The sequence below is a fragment of the Rhopalosiphum maidis genome, chromosome 3 (genome assembly GCF_003676215.2).
Source record: "Rhopalosiphum maidis isolate BTI-1 chromosome 3, ASM367621v3, whole genome shotgun sequence".
In the NCBI taxonomy this organism is placed as follows: Eukaryota; Metazoa; Arthropoda; class Insecta; order Hemiptera; family Aphididae; genus Rhopalosiphum; species Rhopalosiphum maidis.
Genome location: NC_040879.1, coordinates 69,314,614 through 69,339,281, shown reverse-complemented (window position 1 = coordinate 69,339,281; position 24,668 = coordinate 69,314,614). Strand labels below are relative to the sequence as shown.

The window sequence follows — 24,668 nt, the reverse complement described above, 5'->3', positions numbered from 1 at the left end:
GCACGGACGTTGTTTTCACACAAGACGGTTTTTCCCCCGTGAATCGTCTACGTTTGGTTATATTTTATCTTTTTTAACTCAGTTGGATTTCAACATGAGTCGAAAACGCATCATTGCCATGTGGCTTTTGTTCCGTCGTTTGCGATTACGTAGAAAACAACGTGTTCGTAAGTACTGGGTGCACCCAATTAATGAACGAAGAAATGTCATGGGCACATTTAACTCGCTATTTGAAGATTTACTTGCAGATGAAAATAAATTTTTCAACTATTTCCGCATGTCTATTTCATCCTTTGACGAACTCCATAACCGGCTGAAATGTAGTATTCAGCGGCAGAATACTAAAATGAGGGACTGTATTCAACCTAAGGAAATGTTAGCTGTGACACTGAGGTAAGTCAAAATGTTTTTTATTACAACTCGTCTATTGAATAAAAATAAAATAATAACTTTATACAATAAAAAAACATATTAGCAAGAAATAACAAAAGGTGAGTTGAAATATTTCCTAATACAACTCATTTAAAAATAACTTAATAACTTTCCTGTGTAAAAACCATTTTATTAAGAAATAAAAATAATATTTTAAGCTTCTTTCTTAGGTCAAATTTTAAAAATTTAAAAATTTAAACGTAAAACATAGATTAAGTCTGGCTGTAATTGGTTGAAAAATCTATTTCACTATAACAGGAAGAACTTGACTGGGCTGGAGATATACTTTGAAATGGTCGATTTAGTGGTGTAATAGTATTTGAATTGGAGGGTTGACCATAGTTTGGGAAACACTGGGTGGCAGTTTGTGGAGATTGATAACTAACAGGCATCATGTAATGGTATGGTTGAGAAGTTGACGCATGTTGTTGAGGAAATGAAGGTAGAGAAACTCTTTGTTTTTCATCGTTGATTTGCGAAATGAGTCGTAAAACCCCCATTTGGAACTTCAAAACCTCGTTTTCGTCAAATTTGTCCAATGCTGGCAAAACTCCACGAAAGAAAGACAGATGTCTGTTTGGATTAACATCATTTTCTAAAGCTTTCAGCATCTTCATCTCGATTTCATCAGGCTTACGTTTTTTTGAGCGAGAACCCAAATCTTGACTAGCACGTCTAGTGGGAGTGGCTTGAGTTGAAACTTCATCATCCAAAGTTTTCGACTGTTTGTTAATATCAGTATCAATATCAATATTAGAATTCAGGGTATCATTGTTATCGTTTTCGAAGTTTTCAACTACATCTCGTTCTATATATAATTTTTTTAAAAACAACAGTTGATCATTGTAAACGTATTTTTTGTGTTTGAATGCACCAGAACCGGATTTTTTATTTTCTTTTTCTTTTTTGCAAGACTTTGCAAAGGCATCCCGTACATTAGTCCCCATCTTCTAATTACTTCTTTACCTATATAATTATAGGAAAGCATTTATTAAAAATAAGTATTACGATTTAATTTTATTTTATGTTCTACATAAGTTGATATTAAGGGGGTGGTTTTGAGCAAAATAATAGGTCGGGAGCAGGCCTCTTAATATAAATATAAACATTAGTTGAACGATATCCCGTAAATATATTTTATTAGCGTTTGAAGTTCGAATTTGTATAAAACTCAACACAATTATATTATATTATATTGAATTTATATTACTAATTTTACATGTAATGCAGGTTAATAAAACTTAATAATTTTCGTTTTTTAGATATCTTGCAAGTGGATGCACTTTCACAGATCTTCACTATACATATAGAATTGGTATTTCAACAGCAAGCATGATAGTAAAAGAAGTATGCAATGCTATTTGGTCAGTAATGAAATCGGAATTTCTACCCACACCTTCAAAAGAAAACTGGGAAAAAATCGCATTGGATTTTGAAAGAAATGTTAATTTTCCCCATTGCATAGGAGCAGTAGATGGGAAGCACATTCGGATAATTTGCCCATCTGGCAGTGGGTCCACGTATTATAACTACAAGCAATATAATTCAATGGTATTGATGGCAATAGCTGATTCAAATTACTGGTTTGTATATGTTAATATTGGAAGTTATGGGAAAGATTGCGATTCTGCTATTTTTAAGCGAAATGAGATATGGAAATCTATTACAATGGGAACGCACCAGCTTCCAGAACCGAAATGTCTGCCGGGTACTGATAGTCCTAATGTGCCTTATTTCTTCGTTGGAGACGAAGCCTTCGCATTACACAAACATTTATTACGGCCGTTTGGAGGATCAAACCTCTCAGTACAAAAATAATATTCAACTATCGCTTAAGTAGAGCGAGGCGATATATTGAATGTGCATTTGGAATTTTAAGTAATAAATGGCGAATTTTCCACCGACCAATAAACGTGGAACCAGATTTTGCAGTTGATATCGTCAAGGCTTGTGTTGTTCTGCATAATTTTGTGAGAGAGAGGGATGGAATATTTTTTGAAGATACTACAACAATTACAGGGTTGGAGAATTTACAACCAGAATATTCATCTCGTGGGGGTTTATCAGCAAATAATATACGACAAACATTATGCGACTATTTTGTAAACGTTGGATCAGTCCCGTGACAAATGTCAAAAGTGTAAATATTTTAAATGTTATAATATTATAATATCATAAATATCATAAATATTTTAAATTTAAATTAAATTAAATATACTACTCAAAAATAAATAAATATACAAACTCACCAAATTCGTTTTTTCACTATTTTGTAAGCTGTTGAAATTTGATTTTAGTTCAACACACACTTCTTCCCAAACGTTTTTTGTTCCATTCCTATCCCTATACATTTCTTGGGATATATCCCATAAGATGGGTCTGCATTCCACAGCAGAGATTAAAATGTCTGTGTCGATATCCATGTTTTTTTAATAATTATTTCTAAAAAAATAGACAACAAGTACCTTTGAAGACAGACGGTAGACGACTAAAAACCGTGAAGTATGAATACGCGTGTCTAGTCACGTAAGCCACTGATAAGACGGCGACGGCACGGCGCCGTGATTTTCAGTCGTTGACACGGCTGTATCACGGCGACCGTACATATAAAATTCGCCCACCGTCCCGTGTGAAAGCCACAATTAATTTTATTTGTTTACTGCCAAATAAAAATCCGTACGATTAAAATCCGCACGGACAAAACCGTTCTGTGTGAAATGTTTTTAAGGGCCGATCAACAACGGACGCCCTGAACACATTGAGGGCTACCATCAAGACAACAAGGGCAAAAGTAGGTATACTCACGATGGACATCAAAAACGCTTTCAACTCTGCCCCCTGGGATGCAATTATGAAGGCAGTACATGAGAAAAACGTTCCTGATTACCTGCAACAAATGATCAACAGTTACCTTGGCAACCGCAGACTAATAATCGAAGCAGGCGATGAGGGTATCACAGAGATCGAAGTCACGTGCAGAGTCCCACAAGGATCGGTCCTCGGGCCTACCTTGTGGAACATATTGTACGATGGGCTCCTGAGGACTATTCTCCCCACTGGGGTCAAGTTCCTCGCATTTGCGGACGACGTCGCCCTTGTGGCCGAAGCCAGGGACAGCATCCAGCTGGAACAACTGTTGACCATCTCAGCCGTCAGAGTCAAGAACTGGCTCGACAATGCAAGATTGAAACTCGCACTCCACAAATGTGAAGCGATGATTATCGCGAACATCAGAACGAACAACGACATGCGCATCACTATCGATGGTCACCAAGTGACCACACGCGACAGCTTAAAATACCTCGAGCTGCAACTGGACAGCAAGTGGTCGTTTTCAGCTCATGCCAAAACAGTTGCGGCAAAAGCTGGCAAAGTCGTCCAAAATTTGTCTAAAATAATGCCCAATATAGGCGCTGCGAAATCGCGGAAGAGGAAGTTACTCAGCAATGTAGTGCACTCTATCCTGTTGTACGGCGCTCCGATATGGGCACAGGATATGAGTAAGACAGGTTGGACTACGCTGCTGAAAATACAAAGAAGGATCTGCCTGAAGGTAGCTTCGACATACTGCACGGTATCCAGCGATGCCGCAGGAGTCATCACAGGCATTGCCCCACTGGACCTCATGGCTAACGAAAGAAGAAACATGTATGAACTCAGAGGTAACACAAAAATCCAACACGCCGAAGACACGCTGATAGCTTGGCAAAACAGATGGGACGACAGCTCCAAGGGCAGATGGACGTACTCCCTAATCGGAGATCTAGAGACTTGGGTGACAAGGAAACACGGGACCGTAGACTTCCACTTAACACAGACTCTCAGTTGACACGGATGCTTCGGCGCCTACCTAAAAATATTTGGGAAGCTCAACTCCTCAGAATGCTGGTACTGTGGCCACCCTGTTGATGACGCTGATCACACTCTATTTGTTTGCGATGCCTGGGAGAGCAAACGGTCCAGGGTGAACACGCTATATGCGACCACCATAATAACCGCAGAAGTCGTCAAGTGTCTACCGAAAAAAGCAATCATACTATTAACTTACATTTACAACGCAATTCTAAGACTCTCTTACTTCCCCTTACTATGGAAATTGTCTCACATCGTTAGGTTCTCCAAACCCAATAAACCACCTAACTCCCCTGGCTCCTACAGGCCTATAAGCCTTTTACCGTTCCTTTCAAAAATTTGTGAAAGGCTTATACTTCATCGCATTTCCCCATATATTATCACCAATAACATCCTTCCTCCATCTCAGTTTGGCTTCCGTACCAACCATAGTACAATCCACCAAACACATTGACTAGTTGATGCCATCTCAACAACTCTCGAACGCAAACAATACTGTACCTGTGCATTCCTAGACATATCCCAGACATTCGATCGCGTCTGGCACGATGGCCTCCTATTCAAGCTTCGTAGTTTTCTCCCCTCGCCACTTTTACTTCTTATTAAATCGTACTTAACAGATAGATATTTCAAAATTCGCCTCGGGTCTTGCACTTCCGATTCAGTCCCAATCAATGCAGGAGTACCCCAAGGAGCCATTTTATCGCCTCTTCTTTTCAATATATACTCCTCCGATCAACCCTTTTCACAAGACACCCTAGTCGCCGATTATGCCGATGATAAAGCTATAATGTTGATCCATGAAAATCCAGTTATAGCCTCAGCCAATTTGCAATCCCATCTTGATCTACTCTCCCAATGGTATACCAAATGGAGAATTAAACTCAACCACATTAAATCAGTTCACACTACCTTCTCTCTTAAACATTATTAACAGTTATTATGTGGCAGCAGATATTCTGGAATGCTTGGATGGTTCTCTTATTAGATTTTTTTGGCAGAACCCCATATAACAATTCCATATGCCCATAAAGATTGTAAGAGAGTTTTGTATAATATAATTTTAAGTGGCAGTGATAAATTTGATCGCAGTAGTGGTCCTAATAGATGAAGTCTTGAGTTTAATTTTTTCCGTTTGTCTTTGAGATGGGATGACCAAGTTAGGCGTTTCAGTCCAGTAAATAAGGGGTTTTGCCTTGCAAAAAATACTAAAGTTTTGAAACTTGGCAAAAAGTTTCGCCTTGGGGCCCTGATTAACCAAAAAAAATGCGCCATCCCTCCGAGGTCCGCAACCGTCCGCCATCTTGGATTTTAGGGGAAATTTTTAACTCTTTTACAGTTTTTTTACAATTACTCTAAAGTTATTAATTTTACGATAAAAACAGCTTATATAAAAATTAAAGGTCGTACAATTTTTGATAAGAAAGGTTCTATACGTTTTTAGCGTAAGAGTAATAGATAAGCGACAAAGTCCATCTGCCCGTCATAGAATGTGCCGCCGAGCGATATAATGACGTATTTATTATTATATTATATACATATGCACGTAGTTTGCAAAACTAAGATGGTATGTAGAATTGTACGTAGATCAAATGTAGAATTGGTATATGTTTAGTTTCGTGTTATTACCTATATTGTAAATAGTATTGCTGAAATATATTATTATTAATGACTTACCTCATTTGTTATTTTTTATAACAATAACATTACCCTTTATACTTTTTATATTTATTCTTCTCTGTAGATATTGTCCGCAGTACTTAAATTAATCTTTTGTAAATACTGAATAGTATACATTTGTATCATTAATTAAATTTTTTTGTGAAGAAAATAGGATAAATAAAGTAACATGATTTTAAAATATTATTAAATGTAATATTTTGTTTTTAAAAACATTACTGAAAATAGAATTAAATAAAAATATATTATACGAGTAGCTACATGTAAATATTTACAGATATTAAAATTGTATTTCTTCTTTTTTATCTCGTTCTTTCCTCTTCATAATCATGCATTGTCCACTGAAACTGAATAAATCAAATTATTATATACCTATACTAGACAGTATTATATTTGCAGTTTTCTAAATTTAATTATATTTACTTTTTTTGCGCTTTGTTGTTGTTGTTACGTCTTCATGATCTGAATCATAATCGCTAAACTGGTCATCTATTTGAATTTCGATACGAGAATTTGAGCATGATTCACCGTAGCATGTTTTACATGCAACTGAGCACTTCATCCCTTGTTTCCGACAGCCACAAGCCGATCCACAGTTTTTCAAACAACCACAAGAAATATTTTCCATAATACTTTTTGGCGCTGGTTCATCATTTGTAAAAATTGGTTGTAATCCGTTATTTGTTAATTTCCATCCCCAATGTTCTGCATTGATTTCACGTCCGTACCATGTTTGCACCTGATGAAATTTTCGGAATAAATGCTGTTTTAAGCTTTCCTGTGTAGGAGGAAATCCAGCTAAATTAAATTTTGTTTTTGAAGTATTTCGGACAAAGGAAATATAACGGTAGTTATTGATGGAATGTTCTTCATCGGGAGCTCCATAAAGTTTTAAAACATAATTTTCACCTGATTTTAAAATTTCGTCTTGTGTTGAATTTGGATTATTAAAAATGGATATGACTTGTTGAAGGTCCGCATATTTTTCTAATAATTTAAAATGTTTATTTTTTCCAACATTAAAAAAACATGAAACAGTGTCGCAACCACTTATCGCGTGTAAAAATAAAATAGATTGTTTCATTCCATTTATTTTTTGAACTTCTTGAGTGAAGTAAATATGTTTATCATTATTTCCTTTTCCTGGTTTTAAAAATATGATATTATTTTCTTCTGGAGTAAAAGCAACCAATAAAACTAGTAAGTCTATATCTTCTCCAACTACAATGACATCAGGCTCATAGTTTGCTTTTAATATCGCCTCGTTTACTATCATTGTGTTGGCATCATCGGCTGCTTGTAAAACGGTGTAACCATTATTTTTCAAGTCTATAGATAACATATTAATAAATCTACTTTTATTTTGTAGATTTGATAAAAATGAACTTTGTGCAATTAGGTGCAATCGAAGGCGAGAGAAAGATTATTGGGAATCAATACTACACGATTAATTTATATAATAATAAATTGTATTATTCATTTATAGTTTCTCGTTATGAATTTTAAGACTTTTTCTTTAGTCGTAGTTTTATAGTAAAATTATAATTCATAAATATACATTATAATGTTTATACGACTATATATGTATTGATGAATGACTTGAATGGCATTAAGTAGGTATTTGAATATAAATACACATTTATAAGCATTGTCTATTTGTCTATTATATTAACGCCGCACAGTGGGAGGAGTACGAGTTCTAGCTGGCCAAAAATAGAAAAATTAGGTATTGTAATTAACGGTTAATACCGGGAATATTTGGACCCACTGATATGACGATGGTAAATATATCACATTATGTAATAATTGTTAATTAATGAGCTGATAGGAGTAGGTAATGTACTTAAGATTATTGCATTCGGCGCAATCACTTGTTATTCGAACATAGCTTTCATTTTAGTTTGTCCGTTGACGTTATTTCATGAGTATAAATGTAATTGATTTTTGCTAAATCAAAAATGGATCAACCAACAGACATGAGTAAGTTACATTTGTTCTAAGTACTATTTATTAAGTCATATGTCGTGATAAAAATTCATAGATATCATGATTCTAAAGAAATTCCACTTTATTTAATTTTCATAGTGTAGACATTTTTTTTAGAGGCTCTTAGAAGTGTGAATTTTGTTTTAGTTTAATCATATACATGTACACTTTGAATTATTTCGTTTATAAGTTGCCCCAATTTGCCCCTTATTGAAATAAATTTATTTTTCTAGATGAAAGTAGCATCGTAAAAAATCGCTGTTTATTTGAAGTTTTAAAAAATAATAGTTTTATTTTAACATCAAGTATTTATGAATCACGAAATGCAATTATTGCTTACATAACTCATAGGCTGGGAGAAAAATCGAATTTAGAAGGCAATGAGGAATTTGAGAAATGTATTCAAAATAAAGTTGAAGGATTTAGTAGTACGTTAAAGAAGAAATGGTTAGATTCAAATCGGTGTTTGACTAAATTTTTAAAATAAAATGATAATTGGTTGGATTTAGAATTTAAAATTCCATTATTGAAAAAATGTGAAGAATTGTACGAACCTTCCACAAGTTCTGATAGGCCACGTAAATCTTTTTTAGAGTCAAGTGATCGTTCTAAGCGCAGGCAAAAAAAAACCTAAGAGGAATAACTTCATCAAATGAATTAATCTGTGCAGCAAAATCGACATTGTATGTTGAAGGAAAACGTGCTGCAGCCGATCTTGTTTCCCAGGCAACAGAGTATTCTCCCCAACGTGCAATAAAGATTAGAAAATTGTATAAAAATGAAGCAAAAAATAAATATAATTCTTACACAGATGATGAGGCTGTAGCATTTATCATCGATACTCATATGACTAAAAATGCGTATCACAAAACTAGATTAGGTGCTAAAAAACACGGAGCTGACATATACCCTTCGTATGATAGAGTTCGATTAGCTAAATATAGATGTTACCCTGAAAATATTATTATTAGTGAAATAAGTGCGTCAGTTCCACTTCAACATTTGTTGGACCATACAATTAAACGGTTATGGGAAACATTAGATTTTGATGATACAATTGATTATGCGGAAGAGTATTCCGAGCTCAAATTTATTTGTAAGCGGGGGTGCGATGGTAGTTCGGGTCACAGCTAATACCACCAAAGTTTTCATAATATAGAATCTGATGATACCGAGTGCAGACAAAATGCTATAACTGACAGTAGCATTGTTTTATTCTGCATTGTGCCAAAGCGTCTTACAGGAGTTATTAAGGTTTCGAACACTCAAGTTATTTTATGGGAAAATCCGACACCCTCTTCTACCCGATACTGTAGACCTTTAAAATTTTTATATACAAAAGAAACTAAAGAAGTTACAAAAACTGAAGTCGGAAGAGTAGAGAAAGAAATTATGGAATTAAAATCTGTCGAGTTAAATATTAACAATAGTGTTTTATGTATTAACTACACAATGCTTATGACAATGGTTGATGGAAAGGTTATAAATACATTAACCGAATCTTCGAGTCAAGTTTGTTATATATGTAAATGTAACCCAACTAACATGAATGATTTGGATAACATAAAACGTTTTGTAGTTGATGAAGATAATGTTAAGTATGGAATGTCAAGTTTACACGCGTGGATAAAATTTTTAGAATTAGTATTGCACATTGCGTATAAATTAGAATCGGCTCCTACTACGAAACGAACAACTCCCGAACAAAAGAAAAAAATTGAGGAAAAAAAGAAGGAAATACAATTTCGTCTTTGGAATGAATTAGGTATTAAAGTTGATAAAGTTGTTCAGGGTAGAGGCACGTCTAATACAGGAAATGTCGCTAGACGGTTTTTTAGGAACACAGAAAAAGTTGCTGAAATCACTGGAATCAATTTAAATTTATTAAAGCGATTCTCAACTATTTTAACAGTTATTTCTTGTGGTTATGAAATAAATTATGACGAATTCGAAAACTATGCAAAAGATACTGCAGAACTTTATGTCAAACATTATAATTGGTACAGAATGCCACCAAGTATACACAAAATTTTAATTCATGGCTCATTAATTATAAAAAATGCTCTTGTACCGATTGGGCAGTTGTCGGAAGAGGCTCAAGAGGCAAGTAATAAAAACTACAATCGATTCAGAGAACATCATTCTCGAAAATCATCACGTATTCATACAAATACAGATATTTTTAATTTCTTATTAGTGTCATCTGATCCATTAATTACAAGTTTAAGAACACAACCTAACAAATCACATACTAAATTACCTCCAGAAGCCATTCATTTACTTAACATCGAAAGCTCAGAAATGAAAGAAATAGAAACTAGTGATAGTGAAATAAGTACTAGTTATTCTGAATAATTATTAATGTTTTTTATATTTATTAATTTTTATCCAATTAAGTACCAGATAAATTTAATTTTTAAATTTCATACATAAATGTTTATTAGGCGGGCACGCACACCAGAGAAATTATAAACACGAAACTTTTTATATGCAATCGGTTTCAGAAACTAGTTTCACGTTGATCTGTATATTGAAGAAACTTAAACAATGAAACTATAGAATAAACGAAATATGATTAGTTTTCAAAATGTCGTCTGACGAGGACGACGTGATTTTGCTTTGGTGGTGGGCACGTCAAAAAAAAATTTCAAAAAAACGTTGTTATTGGGTACATCCGATAAATGTATCTAATATATGTTCTAGTACTAGTGTTGTTGCAAATGAATTACATAGCGATCCAGATAAATTTAAAACATTTTACCGCATGAGTAAAAGTAATTTTGATAATTTAGTACATATAGTTGGGCTAAAAATTTTCAAAAAGATACAAACTTCAGGATTGCAGTACCAGTAGAAGAAAGAATTTTAATTACATTACGGTAATTACATACATTACTACTAATTTATTATTTAAAAAGTAATTTCTGCATTATAATTTAATTTTAGTTTTAATTTTTAATTATAATTTGATTATTAAAAAAAAATATACAACAAGTATCTAAGTATGTTTAGTCAGTTTTATAAATATGTGTATAAAAAAAGGATATTGTATACATCATTCAGGCATCAGGCATGTAGTATTCTTGGTTCATCGTATTCGAAATGTCCACGTTTGCTTTTGAAATGTCTACGTTAGTCAAATTGTTTGTCAATGTTGTTTCTGATGATAAAGTTTGATTCCACGGTACATAATCAAGTCCTGATGAGGATTCACTAACCCATGAACTTAGTGGTGTAGAGCACAAGCTTGTGTTGTTACCATGACTAGTATCCTGTGTAGTTTTTAAAATATCATCAATCAAAACATTCACCTGAGTACGAAATTTTCTAAATTGTGTATTATTCATTTCATTCAAATCTGGCAGTAAACTTAACAAAAATAATTTTTTTGGATTTTCCTCTGAAGTACGTTGTTTAGCCTTAATATAATCTATTACACATTCATCTACACTAGTGATATTATTTGAATTTATCTTCTTTTTCAAGGGTGGTTCAATGCCAACGACTTTATTTTCTACAATATTATTTGTATTTGTAGAAGGAATTTCTTCGGTTATTGTTATGTTATTGCATAAATCTGTATTATTGTAGTTGTCTTGAGAAGATGATGCGCCTTGGTCGTTGTCATTGTCATGTGTAGGAGAAGGTAAATTTCCCGGTAGTGAATTTCCTTTTTTCAAGTTCAGATAAGGTCTTATAAACTGCATCTTGTCTGTAAGGTAATATTTTTTTTTTGCAGCTGATCCACTTTTTTTGGTAATATTTCTTGTAAATACAATCCGTAAATTCCTCCATGTCTCTTTACAGTATATAACTAAACAAATATATATTAATAATTAATATCGACCATTAAACATTTTTAGAATTAATTATTTAAATAATTTATTCGATTCACATATATCATTTTTTGTATGTATTTTAAATGTAGCGCTATTTGTCATATTTTCAAAATAAATAATTTTCTTAACCTCATGTCAAATGTACACAAAAAAAAATTCGTTACGATTGGTTTATTATTTGGACGTATACCCCATTAAGGACGATGTGGGAAATATTTTTCGAAATGCCTCTGACAATTAAAACTAGATTATTAAAAAATATTAAAAAATTGATTTAAGTCTATTAAAAAAATATTATTTCAAATTTTTAGCCACTGGGTGTAATTTTAGAGCATTGGCTCAACATTTTATGAGAGGAGAGACTACTGTTGGTAAAATAATTGCAGAAACTACAGAAGCTATTTGGGAGTGTCTTTAACCTACCTATTTACCAGTACCAAGTTTAGAACTATGGAAAAATATTGCTGCACGTTATGATCTATTATGGCAACTACCCCATTGTTTGGGCTCAATCGACGGCAAACACATACGCATAAAAAAATTCAATAACACAGGATCAAGAAATTTTAATTATAAAGGTTTTTTTTCAATACAACTACTTGCTTGTGCAGACGCAGACGGCTGTTTTATCACTGTAGATATTGGAGATTTGGGTAGAAATAGCGATAGAGGTGTGTTTAGATTATCTCATTTGGGTAGATGGTTAGAAATTGGAGAAATGGACGTTCCACAATCAGAACCTTTACCACACGACAACGAAGGTCCCAATTTTCCATATTATTTTTGTGGGGATGAAGCTTTTCCTTTAAAATCTTATTTGCTACGACCATATCCACAGAAGACTTTAAACGATCAAAAACGGATTTTCAATTACAGATTAAGTAGAGGTAGAAAATCAGTCGAATGCGCCTTTGGAATGATGGTCTCCAAGTTCAGAGTTTTTGAAACACCAATCGCGTGTTCTGAGTCAACTGTAATATCTATTGTAAAATGTGCTTGTGATCTTCACAATTACATACGTAAAACTGAGGGAAAGTTTTATGAATCACAAAATATTAACAGTCAAGATGAAATTAATATTCCCCAGCATTTAAAAACAACACAACACCAACAAGCAGTTCATAATTTATCGACAGCAAGTTCTGTGCGAGAATATTTATCAAGTTATTTTTTAAGACCAGAAGTTTCATTACCGTGGCAGTGGAAATACGCAGTTGAACCAAATATTTAGCATCAATAGCATCTATATAATATTAAACATATTTTTAGCTATATTCAGTAGCTAATTGTTATGTTTCTTTTATTATTATCATAATTTTGTAAGTAATATAAATAATAACAAGATATCCAATCTGATGTTCCCAAACTTGTTTTTACATTTTTAAAAAATCGTTTTTTACATACTATAATATTTACAATGTATCAATAATAATAATTATAATATTTACAATACAAAATAGTTATTTATATTAACACTAACCTGTATCGTTTACTTCTTTAGCAATACTTTCCCAAGCTAGTTGGGTTGACTCACGTTTGCTATATTCGTTTAAATTATAATTGTACAAACATGGATATTTTTCTACTGCTTCAACTAATAGTGTATTAAAGACAGGATCTTCTTTTTTCGGCATTTTTAATTAACTACGGAATATGTTGAACAAAAAATATATGAATATAAATAAATAAGTATATAAAGTATAATTTAAAGTATGATTTTGTTTTATTGATTAGTTTAAAAAATATGTTTTTACTAACTTACTTTATTTCAGTACGTCGAAAAATTCGAAAAAAATATTGTTTTTTAAACTAGCACTAGTATTTTAAGTATTATTATATTAATAATAAATATTAATATTAATATAAAAATATTGAATAGTAAATAAGTTTATAAATCAAATTATAATGAGTATAATTCACTCAGTAAAAACTAAAAACGTGCATGACTGTGTGAAAATGTTCATGAAACTGAAACAATGAAACCAGAATAACAAATTTCTTGTTATCAATTTCGTAAACTATAAATAAAAATAGTTGCATGAAACTCGGTGTGTGTTTCCCCATGCAAATATATCGGCTGGTTTCATGCAATTATAGTTTCGTGTTTCATGTTACAAGTTTCGTGTTTATAATTTCTCTGATGTGCCCGCCTTATAAAAAATAAAACGACTTTGTTTGTAATATTATTATTCAAATTCAATGTCAACATTTAAACAAATAATAAATTATAAGTATTTGACTTAAGTTATAAAATGAACTAATATTATTGTTATTTGGTGATGTTTTGTTTTTCTTGATAGTAATAAATTATAAAGTAATAAATTCTGTTGAAATACAATTTAGTATATATGTAATATTTATTTACCTATCATTTATGTATTGATTTTTGACGTTGGCTACCATGAGTATGTCCGGTGCTTCTCGACAAAACAAGCATATCCTACCGAGCTAATTTTTTAAAAACTTCTATTGCGTACCAAATCCATAATTCCATAACTAAGCAAGATAAAAATATTCTGTTTGGATCATTTTGATGTAGATTACATAGGGATCATTAGTATAATTGTTTTGGTGTGAGAAGTTCCGGTGACACACGTGGTACAGAATGAATACATTTCATAGTTTTTCATATGAGAATTACCAGGGACTCTCAGAAATATTTCATGGTTCTTCAACGAAATATCTATTTTTGAACGCTGTATTTAGATTTTGTTTACGTTAATGTTTAGATAAGCCTTATTTAAAGCTATTTTTCGCATGAAAATTATCGATAACGACGACGACGACAATTGGGTATAATTATAGCTAGAGTATTATATATATATATATATATATATATATATACATTTATTGTTCATTTCATATTATATTGATTACAGTTTATTAATATTATTATTTTTATAGCCAAACTAGATTCTCTGTTACTGCAGTACTGTACACTGTAATATTGTTTAATTTGTTTAGTCCCTATTCATTAGTTGCTGCGTAAAGTTATCCGTAATTTTAAAACTATACCTTTTACGTAAAATTACGTAATTTTATCTTACGTACATTTTACCTTACGTAAAATGGATTCCGATGAAATTTTATCAGCACTTGAAACCGAATTTGAAGATTCTGGAAGTGATTTTATTCCTAGTGATTTATCTGATTCTTCTGATGAATCAATAGAAGATGTTATTGAAAATAGTCAATTTGACTTTGAAGATGATATTGAAGAAAATTCAAATAACGAACAGACTACGGAAATGCAAACTGATCAATGGTTTGATGTTTCAAGTATGTATAATAAATCATAAAATAATAAAATCAATGTAATTTACACTAAACCATTATTATTTTGTATATAATATTCGGTTACAATATTTATTATAATTGTATAGATGTACATCAATCAACATTTCCATACATTGGTAACGATCGAAATATTTGTAATCTTGATTCAGACAGTAAGCCAATCGATTTTTTTATCTATTTTTAAATAATGATGTTATAGAAATGATTGTGCGAGAAACAAATAGACAAGCCAAAAAATATAAAAGAGATTGGGTGGATACTGACCATTTAGAGATAAAGAAAATGTTGGCCATAGTCATGAATACAGGACTAGTCACTTATCCAAAATTAAGTGATTACTGGTGTCGAAAATTGCTATATAAAAACTCTTACATTCCTTTACTGATGCCTCGAAATCGTTTTCAACTTTTGTTGCGATTCTTTCATTTAGCTAATAATGATGAAATTTTGGATCATGATCGATTAGGCAAAATTAGACCTTTAGTAGATATGTTGATGAAAACGTACAATGATGCTAAGATTCCTGGTGAGAATGTAGTTATAGATGAATCCATGATACCTTTTCGAGGCAGGTTGATTTTCAGACAGTATTTACCTAATAAATCATCAAAGTATGGAATAAAATTATACAAATTATGTGACTCTATAGGATATACATATAAAATAATTGTACATAGTGGAAAAGATTCTAATTTATCTCTTCAGACAAACTTTCCTGCTGCAGGAAAAGTTGTTATGGAATTAATGGATGGATATTTAAATGAAGGCAGGACTTCAATAATTGATAATTTTTATACTAGCTTAAAATTGGCACATACATTACTCCAAAACAATACCCATATGGTAGGTACACTATGAAAAAATGCCAGAGAATTGCCAAAAGACGTGATGAATGCAAAAATTAAAAAGGGAGAAATAAAAGGAAAAGTAAATAGCAAAGGTGTTGTAGCAAGTGTCTGGAAGGATAAAAGAGAAGTAAGGATGATTTCTACTAAACATGGTATTAATATATTGGAAACAGGGAAAAAAAATAGGAAAGGTGAACCCATAAAAAAACCAGAAAGTATAATATTTTATAACAAACATAAACAAGGCATCGACGTCTCCGATCAAATGACCACCTACTTTTCTCCTTTGAGAAAAACTATTCGGTGGTACCACAAAGTAGCATTTCATTTGTTATTAGGAACATCAGTAATCAATGCAATGATACTACACAAACAAATTACAGGTAAAAAAATACAAATTTCTGAATTTAGAGAGAAAATTATTATGGCTTTAGGAAAAGTTGATCAAATTATTTCTCCGAGGTCTAATAAACATAAGTTGGTTGAAAATAATCAGTATAGGAATAATAGTAATAGGAAAAACAGGAGTAGATGTGTTGGTTGCTATGAACGATTAAGAAAAGAGTTAGGAAGAAATGAGGCACAAAAAAAATGTAAACAAGTGAATACCATGTGTGAGACATGTGAAACTAACCCTTATTATTGTATCGACTGTTTTCAAATTTATCATAAATAAGTTATAAATTTGTTATTAAATTTGTCATATAATTTTTTTTTATTTAGACAAGTGTTGTATTTTTTTTTTTTACCAAGACAAGTGTTGTATTTTTTTTTTTACCAAGACAAGTGTCATATTTAAAAACTATTTAATTCTAAGTAAATATTATGTTATTAAACATTTAAAAGATTCTTATGATGTTATTTAATATTTTATATAAGTATACATGTACAATAATAGTATTATGTAAAAGTAGTCATTAATACATTTTGATTGTATTTTATTTTATTACATTAAATCTATAAAACATTTAATATGATCCTTGTGTGTTTTTTTAATAAAAAATCATATGCATAATGAAAATGTACATATTTTAAAAATCGGGAGATACCGGCACTTCTCATTATACCCCAAGGTAAATAACATAATAAAGATTTTATTTGATTATAGTTTTATCCAATAGAGCGCGCTAACAGTATATACTGAAGGTACTAAACTAAGATAAGCTGAGTGTCACCGGTCACTCCCACAGTATAGCGAGAAAAACAATGTGAGAGTTACCAGTACTACACATGGTAACTAGCGCAAGTTGGTTGAAAAACAGATTGGTAGCCAACGTGTTAAAAAATACGCGATCGTTGTAATCGGTGTAAATACGCGATCGTCGTTATCAAATAAATACACGACCGTTGTTTACTAACGACAAGTCGTAAGCAAGCAGAGAAACCCATTACATGGTGTAGTGGTCCCCGCGCCAGCAGTTTCGGGGCTAGCGAACGTCGATTCCACAAGCGCAGTCGAAGAGGAAAGTCGTCGTTAACATCCAAGGAATTCGAGCCAAGCCAAGCAGAACATCAGTGCAGATCATTTGAGCATCCAGTAGAAGTGTTAAAAAAATCAGTAAATAAAAAAAAAAACCATGGCAAGGATCATTTTAACTGCACTACTGTAAGTAAAAAAAAAAAATAATAAAGAAATAATAATAATAATAATAATAATAAAAATTAATTATGAAACCATATCTCGACTACACTCCGTACTGATCAATAAGTACGTTTTTCTTTCTCATCTATTTTTTATTTTTTTTATCATTATTATTTCTTTCTGTATAATTTAGAATCGTAAATCTGTAGTATTCTTGTATTAATATAATATTAATATCGTAGTTAACATAAGCATTAATTTATAATTGCATGTAAACATACACACATATATATAAATATAGGTTAGCAATTCGTTAAGTATCAGCCAAGTAGATAAGTAGTTAATGAGCGGAAAACGGGAAAACGGGTTGGATAGATCGTCCCCAAATCCAGATAACGAATCGAGTGATCCAATAACACCGCCAAGTCCTACCCCTCGTGTAAGTTTACCAGTACGATTCTCAAATCCAGAAAATCCTACATCCGAACGTTCTATTGGGAATATCAGTACTGATAACATCTTCATCAGAACTGGCGTACTAATAGACCATAATTCGGAGTTAATACATAACGTCTCCGTAACTTTGGGGGAAGTAGATACTGTTTTGGGGGAAGCAGAAAATCAACTCAACCTTAATATCCTAGACCAAACCATTGAAGAAAATCTTTTAAATCAGACTATACCCTCCCCTCCTCTTAACTCCAGCTACCAAAACATGAATCAAGACACTCAGGAAGCAGTTCAGACAACGGGTATCAACGATAATACTCGACAAAGCATCATGGTAAATTCTGAAGGACAATCGAATACAGATACACAAGCAATATCAAATCCTCCAATAACTGAAGGAAACCCGAATCAATCAGGTGTCCGATATTCATTCGGACCCAGAGAAGAGACAATAGGATTGGAGGCTGCTCTAAAACTCTTGCCAGGCTCGTTCAGTGGAGACAAGCAGGAGGAGTTAGAGATATTTTTGGAAAAATGCGAGTTTGCGTTGGCATGCGCACATGACCATGTACAGGCTCGACTACTCCAAGAAATACAAGTTAGACTGACAGGGAAAGCCCGTCAGGCAGTCAAGTTTAAGGAGATAAGACACTGGGCTGAACTAAAGGAAGCGTTAAAGTCTGCATTGGAACCGCAGAGGACGACCACATATTTATTCTCGGAGTTGTATTCGACGAGACAGAAAATCGGAGAAGACGTAACAAACTACGCCAACAGAATTGAGCAACTCCAAACACTCATCATAGAGCAAGAGACGAGTGGGCACAGTTGGGAGGTAGCCTAAGCGCTAGGAACAAGCATCCAAGTCTTTGTAGAGGGACTAGGACCTTTAAAGGATTTTATAAAGGCGAGGGATCCATTAACATTAGACAGGGCCATACAAGCAGCACGGGAAGAAGAACGGGTCAGAAACTCAAGGAACCTCTTTAAAATCAGTAGACAATGAACACCTAGACCTAGAATCGAAAAGGGAAGGTGATACTGGTTATCAAGCATTTCTGGAAGCAGATGAAAGTAAACTGGGTCCTACGATGAAAATTGCCGAGCTAACAGGAGATCTGTTTTCCGTAGAGGCTGGAATCTCATTAGCACATTGTGTATTAGCAGATTTTAAAGCAAGGAAAGGAATTGCATTTGAATTCCGAACCCGATTTGGAAAAGTTAATGAACTTCGTCAAAATAACATATACAATGCCAAATAACAGAGATTGCAATAATCAATGTGAACAATCATCAGGTGTTTTATATAATCACAAAAGAATTTTTCTGGCAAAAATCAAGTTATGAAATTCTCTTCCAAAGTCTACAGAACCTCAAGTCAATCTGCGTCAAGTATAAAGTTACGCAGCTCGCTTGTCCACGTCTAGGCTGCGACCTAGATGAACTGAAGTGGGAAGTCGTACGAAATATGTTAAGGTATACCTTCCGTGACTCTCCTGTGTATATTCAGATATACACTCGCGATGTGTTAACGACAGATAACAAACTACAGATCATAAAGGAATTTCACGAAAATCCACTTGGTGGACATCAAGGTGCAACGCGGACATATAATAAAATTTCACAGCAGTACCAATGGCAGGGTATGATGGCACAAATCCGGAAATACATCAAGAAATGTCCTGCATGTCAAATCAACAAAACTCCAAACCGGACCATCAAAGAACCTATGGTAATAACAACTACTGCTTCGAAATCATTCGAAAAAGTATTCATGGACATCGTAGGGCCACTCAACAAGTCCTACCACGGGAATTCGTATATTTTAACTCTAATCGAAGATTTTTCGAAATTCACTTGGGCGTGTTCCATGAAGGATCATGAAGCAAACACCGTCGCACAGCATTTTGTCACTCAATTTGTATGTCTGCATGGGCAACCTGAATCTCTAGTGACGGACTGTGGAACTGAATTCCTTAGTAAGGTTTTCAAGGAAGTATGCAAACTCTTAAATATCTCTCAAACATCGACCACCCCGTATCATCCGCAGAGTAACGGTAGCTTGGAGAGGAGTCACCGCACCTTAGGTGAATATTTAAGGAACTACTCTGGAAAAAATCCACAAAACTGGGATGTACATGTCCCTTATGCAATGTACTGTCATAATTCTCCAGTAAACACAGCCACAGGGTTTCAACCACATGAAATCGTGTACGGATATCCATTATCAATACCAAATTCGTTAAGTCGTAAGCCAGAACCTCAGTATAATTATCAATACGAAATGAAACGTCTTATGCAAGAAACGCACCAGATGGTAACAGAGCAACAGATGAAATCAAAACAGAAATCGCAGGAGCGATATGATCGTACAGCTATGCCTTTGCAAATCAATGAAGGTGATAAAGTCATAGTGCAAGAAAAAACAAGTAAAGGAAAATTATCACCTAAGTGGTTAGGACCATTCACAGTGGTGGAAACTAATGCGGACTCTCCGAATGTGACCATCTTAAAAAAAAATAAACATGTAAAATTGCACAAAAATCTCTTGAAGAAATTTCATGAATCAAATCTAAATTGTGTTTCAGAACCTCAATGGTATGTCGTAGGTTTTCAAACTCTCAGAGCGGAAGTTTCCAAGTTACTTCATTTCAGAACTCATCGGGCTTATACTTTGAAGCAATGGGACCTCTTCGCATTTCCTACACCAATTGGGATTTCATCACTTACGTGAATCTGACAACTTATTACATGAAGTACCAAATACTCCAGAAATTCCATGATCAAACGGGTGACATTTGTATTCAATTGAAAAAAAGAGAGGATTCGATCTTAACTAGTGCGTGTACGGATTTCATACAATCCACGGTTCCGTTCATGCAAGAAATTGGATCAAATCTCAATTCTATCATACGAATCCTTGGGTCAGACCACAGAACCTCTGAACATCCGAACCGACAACCTCGTGGGTTGATAAATGCAGTAGGAAGGCTAGTAAACATTCTTTTTGGAGTTTTCTCCTATCAGGATGCAGAATTCTTTTACAAAAACATTCAACATCTTGCTCGTTCCGAGGATAAACATGTTCATCTATCACAGGAACAGATACTCATAGTCTCTTCAGTCATAAATAACGTAAATTCCACCATGCATGAACTGCTAACAGATGATCAGAAATTGCAGCAGAATATAAACAGAATAGAAGAACAATCAAGGTGTTCTGAGGCAACAATCAATGTATTGGAAATACAAAACACCTTCCTGGAGCACACTGCAATATTGACAGTTTTCCTAAACCAATTCGCTTGGGAAACTCAAAACCTCCAATCAATTGTCAACTCAGCATTAAATGGATTGATGCATACAAATGTCTACCCCCCTTCTCAATTGATTCACGAACTTAAACAAATACAACTGACATTACCTTCTACACTAGAGCTACCTATAACTGAATCTCATTTATCTATCCCGGAATTATTCCGTACATCCAAGTTAAGCGTAGTGTACATCCAACAGAATCTCGTATTTGTAACCCGTATACCCTTATTGTCAAACCTTTGGTTTAACCTGTTTCATAATATTCCACTTCCGATACTTACAAATAAAGGTAATATATTAATCATTGAACCACAAGCTCAGTACTTAGCAATAAGCGATACTAACGAATATCATTTCAGTCTAACCGACGATCAGTATGAAAAATGTGAAACATTGTTCTCTTTAAAGTTATGTGTAAATCCTGAGGCTATTAGTAAATCTAAACACCAGGATAATTGTGAGGTATCTTTGTACAATTCCCCGTATCAAATGATAGGAGCTTGTAATTTCAAATATCTGAACCTAAATACTACAATCTGGCATAAGCTTTATCTACAAAACGCGTGGTTATATTATTGCATTTCGCAGGCAGTTACAGTAACATGCGCACAAAACTCTAGCAGAATCCTACTCAACGGTACAGGAAAAATTCAAATTTCCGATAATTGTGTTATATATACAGAAAATCTGATTTTAACACCATCAAGAACCCTATCATCAGAAATTCATAGAGATTTCGTCCCAGAAAATCCGAATCTGCACGCAATATTAAAAATGCCAGAAATAATTAACAGCCGTGTTCCCGAGCAAATAGATACAAATAAATATTTTAAAAATTTTAATCAGTTAGCTGAAGATGCTAAAAAACTGAAAGAATTATCTAAAATGTACAACGATACCAACATATTTGTAAATCCAGATCATCATTTTATTATAGTTTATTGTATTGTCATTTTAATAATAGTAATAGTTCTGTACATGTTGATCACATATAAGTGTAATCTACCTCGACTCTACAGACCGGAAATAGCAGAACCCCAGAATGTAGCAGAGTATGTGCAATCCACACACTTCCTTACAAAATTCTAAAACTTCAGAGCATCACAACTCACGGATGAAGTGAAACATGGTGATCATTAGACCCCCATGTCTCATGTAGTCCGGCGGGTGTTGTGAACCCCTGTCTGTATGCTATACCCAGAATAGGATATAGTTATAATATAATATAATATAGTATAGTGTGTAAGCATATTAACATGTGAACCGATAGAGTGACACGGTTTTAGGGAATTCGCTGTGTGGACAGTTTTGAGCCCGAGCGAGCCCCTACCGTGTCTCGTCGTCTGTGTAATATTTAGTGTAGTCCTGGCAGACCATCGAGCAGAGCCTCTGTTATTTTCTTAAGTCTAACAATTATTCTGTGTAACTAAATTCTTTTAAAATTGATTATATTAATAAAGTATTAGTGATAACTTAAACACCGCGTATTTATTACTAACGAACAAACTCGGTTGTGGAGACGTCCATAACACTACGATCATTTGTTTTAGAGTTACACCAAAAACTAAAATTGATTTTGCGTAAAAATTCCCGTTTTCCTTAATTTTTTTTTTGTTTTTATCCGTGCATATTATGGAACTACTGAAAGTTTTTTTATTTTTGACCCCCCAAAGTACCAACTAGTACTAGATTCACTTTCCTATCAGAAAAGATACGGTTGAATGACATACACACACATCGCTCTGCTCAGAATCTAAAGAAACTTTTTTTATTCCAGTGTCCTAAAACAGCAAATGAGTGGATGAAAATCGCTTCAGATTTTGAAGAGAAGTGGCAATTTCCTCATTGTTTGGGTGCGATTGATGGCAAACATGTCCAGATCATTCCACCAAAGGATAGTGGTTCCCAATACTACAACTACAAAAAGACACATAGTATAGTCTTAATAGCTATTGCAAACGCTCACTGCGAATTTATATATTGTGACGTAGGAACGAACGACTTGTAAATAATCAATTGGATATTCCTGCACCTGAACCAGTAAGCTTCGATCTTGACCTGGAATATGTTTTTGTGGGGGATGATGCTTTTGCGATGCGACCTGATCTTATTAATCCTTACAGTCGAGATTCACTTAATAATGAGAGAAGAATATGTAACTATCGAATATCGAGAGCACGGCGAGTGGTTGAGAACAGTTTTGGAATTTTAACATCAAGATTTCGTATTTTTAACACTGCAATTAATTTACAAGTGGAAACTATTGAATCAGTAGTTCTCGCATGCTGTACCTTGCACATTTATTACGCAAAAAATCAGTTTCCTACACCTCTCTTGAATGTTTTGATCACGAAAATACTATGGATGGTACTATTCAACTAGGTGCAAGGTGTAATCCCGATATATTACACAACCTCGAACGACGTTCAGGAGGTCAAGTTTTAGAAAGAGCAAAAATTATCAGAGAAAAATTCTGTACATATTTCAAAGGTGAGGGGTCTGTTCCTTGGCAAGAAAAAAAGTGCATTGAACGTTTGAAATTTATAGTTCTTGAAAAAAGCTTATCATATGTTAATTATATTAGAATGCTTATTATATTGCTTGTAAGAATTTAGTTTTATAGCGATTTTTTCACTTTACTAGATTACAGACAATTCATTTGAACACTATTTATCATTAATTCATTAATTCATAGTAAAGTATAATATTATACTATATAACATTTAGATAAAATTATTATTTAATTATTATTATTAATTATTATTTAATTATTATTATTATTATTATTATTATTATTATTATTTATTATTAATTATTAAGCTAATTTTACTATAAATAATTTGACTTACAATATATTGTTGTGTTTCTTCGTCCTCGTCATCCATTGTGTTCCTAGTAGATCTTACAGAGTCCTGGTCGTTCAAAATATGCAGAAGGTCGAAATACCACAAACTAGGTTTATAGATTTCATCCGCTCCAGCCCCAGATTTTAACGAATTATTAATTTTTGATAGTTCTTTCTTATAAACCGTACGCAACGCATTAATTTTTTTCACAACAGTGTTTCTGTCTGCTAAAGAATCAAACTCTTTGTACTTTTTAACCATCTCTTCATAAGCAAGGCTTTTTTTATTTCTGTCCGAGTATTCTTTGCTTTTAACAAGCCACAAGCAAGGAAAACTTTGATATAGCTCAATAAATTCTCTCAAGAAGTCTCGAGGTGTTTGCTTGTCACGAGGTGTTTGTTCTTCCATGATAATTTGAGTAAAAATAAAAAAAAATTGTCAACGAAAGAACGAACTATCCTTCGTGAACGGCCAATGCAAACTAAATCAAATTGTAGCAATAAATTGTTGCTACATGTTTACATGTTCCAACTTATCG

The 24,668-nt window shown here is 33.3% G+C and overlaps 6 protein-coding genes across 6 annotated transcripts; 4 read left to right on the top strand and 2 right to left on the bottom strand.

The window, feature by feature from the left end:
* Window positions 1-1,764: 1,764 nt before the first annotated feature.
* Window positions 1,765-2,250, top strand: LOC113557656. The gene has a single exon (XM_026963221.1). The coding sequence runs from the start codon at window positions 1,765-1,767 to the stop codon at window positions 2,248-2,250; it is 486 nt and encodes a 161-aa protein (XP_026819022.1).
* Window positions 2,251-9,115: 6,865 nt separating this feature from the next.
* Window positions 9,116-10,305, top strand: LOC113557655. Its single transcript, XM_026963220.1, has 2 exons — window positions 9,116-9,125; window positions 9,725-10,305. Exons 1-2 carry the CDS (start codon window positions 9,116-9,118, stop codon window positions 10,303-10,305), a joined length of 591 nt encoding a protein of 196 aa, XP_026819021.1.
* A 704-nt stretch (window positions 10,306-11,009) lies between these two features.
* Window positions 11,010-13,423, bottom strand: LOC113558950. The gene is made up of 2 exons (XM_026964537.1): window positions 13,270-13,423; window positions 11,010-11,764 (listed from the first exon to the last, which is right to left on the bottom strand). Exons 1-2 carry the CDS (start codon window positions 13,421-13,423, stop codon window positions 11,010-11,012), a joined length of 909 nt encoding a protein of 302 aa, XP_026820338.1.
* A 1,434-nt stretch (window positions 13,424-14,857) lies between these two features.
* Window positions 14,858-15,944, top strand: LOC113557654 (piggyBac transposable element-derived protein 4-like). Its single transcript, XM_026963219.1, has 2 exons — window positions 14,858-15,068; window positions 15,286-15,944. Exons 1-2 carry the CDS (start codon window positions 14,858-14,860, stop codon window positions 15,942-15,944), a joined length of 870 nt encoding a protein of 289 aa, XP_026819020.1.
* Window positions 15,945-15,974: 30 nt separating this feature from the next.
* Window positions 15,975-16,610, top strand: LOC113557653. Its single transcript, XM_026963218.1, has one exon. The coding sequence runs from the start codon at window positions 15,975-15,977 to the stop codon at window positions 16,608-16,610; it is 636 nt and encodes a 211-aa protein (XP_026819019.1).
* A 7,313-nt stretch (window positions 16,611-23,923) lies between these two features.
* On the bottom strand, window positions 23,924-24,538 carry LOC113557652. The gene is made up of 2 exons (XM_026963217.1): window positions 24,134-24,538; window positions 23,924-23,950 (listed from the first exon to the last, which is right to left on the bottom strand). Exons 1-2 carry the CDS (start codon window positions 24,536-24,538, stop codon window positions 23,924-23,926), a joined length of 432 nt encoding a protein of 143 aa, XP_026819018.1.
* Window positions 24,539-24,668: the final 130 nt, after the last annotated feature.

What these genes read in the sequence shown, in the direction of transcription:
- LOC113557652 (XM_026963217.1), bottom strand. Translation starts at nt 24,538, where the DNA reads ATGGAAGAACAAACACCTCGTGACAAGCAAACACCTCGAGACTTCTTG. An exon ending in AAGAAACACAACAATATATT is followed by an intron (nt 23,951 to 24,133) that starts GTAAGTCAAATT and finishes AATGATAAATAG; the next exon opens with TGTTCAAATGAATTGTCTGT.
- LOC113557656 (XM_026963221.1), top strand. Translation starts at nt 1,765, where the DNA reads ATGATAGTAAAAGAAGTATGCAATGCTATTTGGTCAGTAATGAAATCG.
- LOC113557653 (XM_026963218.1), top strand. Translation starts at nt 15,975, where the DNA reads ATGAATGCAAAAATTAAAAAGGGAGAAATAAAAGGAAAAGTAAATAGC.
- LOC113557654 (XM_026963219.1), top strand. Translation starts at nt 14,858, where the DNA reads ATGGATTCCGATGAAATTTTATCAGCACTTGAAACCGAATTTGAAGAT. An exon ending in TCAATGGTTTGATGTTTCAA is followed by an intron (nt 15,069 to 15,285) that starts GTATGTATAATA and finishes ATGATGTTATAG; the next exon opens with AAATGATTGTGCGAGAAACA.
- LOC113558950 (XM_026964537.1), bottom strand. Translation starts at nt 13,423, where the DNA reads ATGCCGAAAAAAGAAGATCCTGTCTTTAATACACTATTAGTTGAAGCA. An exon ending in TAAAGAAGTAAACGATACAG is followed by an intron (nt 11,765 to 13,269) that starts GTTAGTGTTAAT and finishes ATATTTGTTTAG; the next exon opens with TTATATACTGTAAAGAGACA.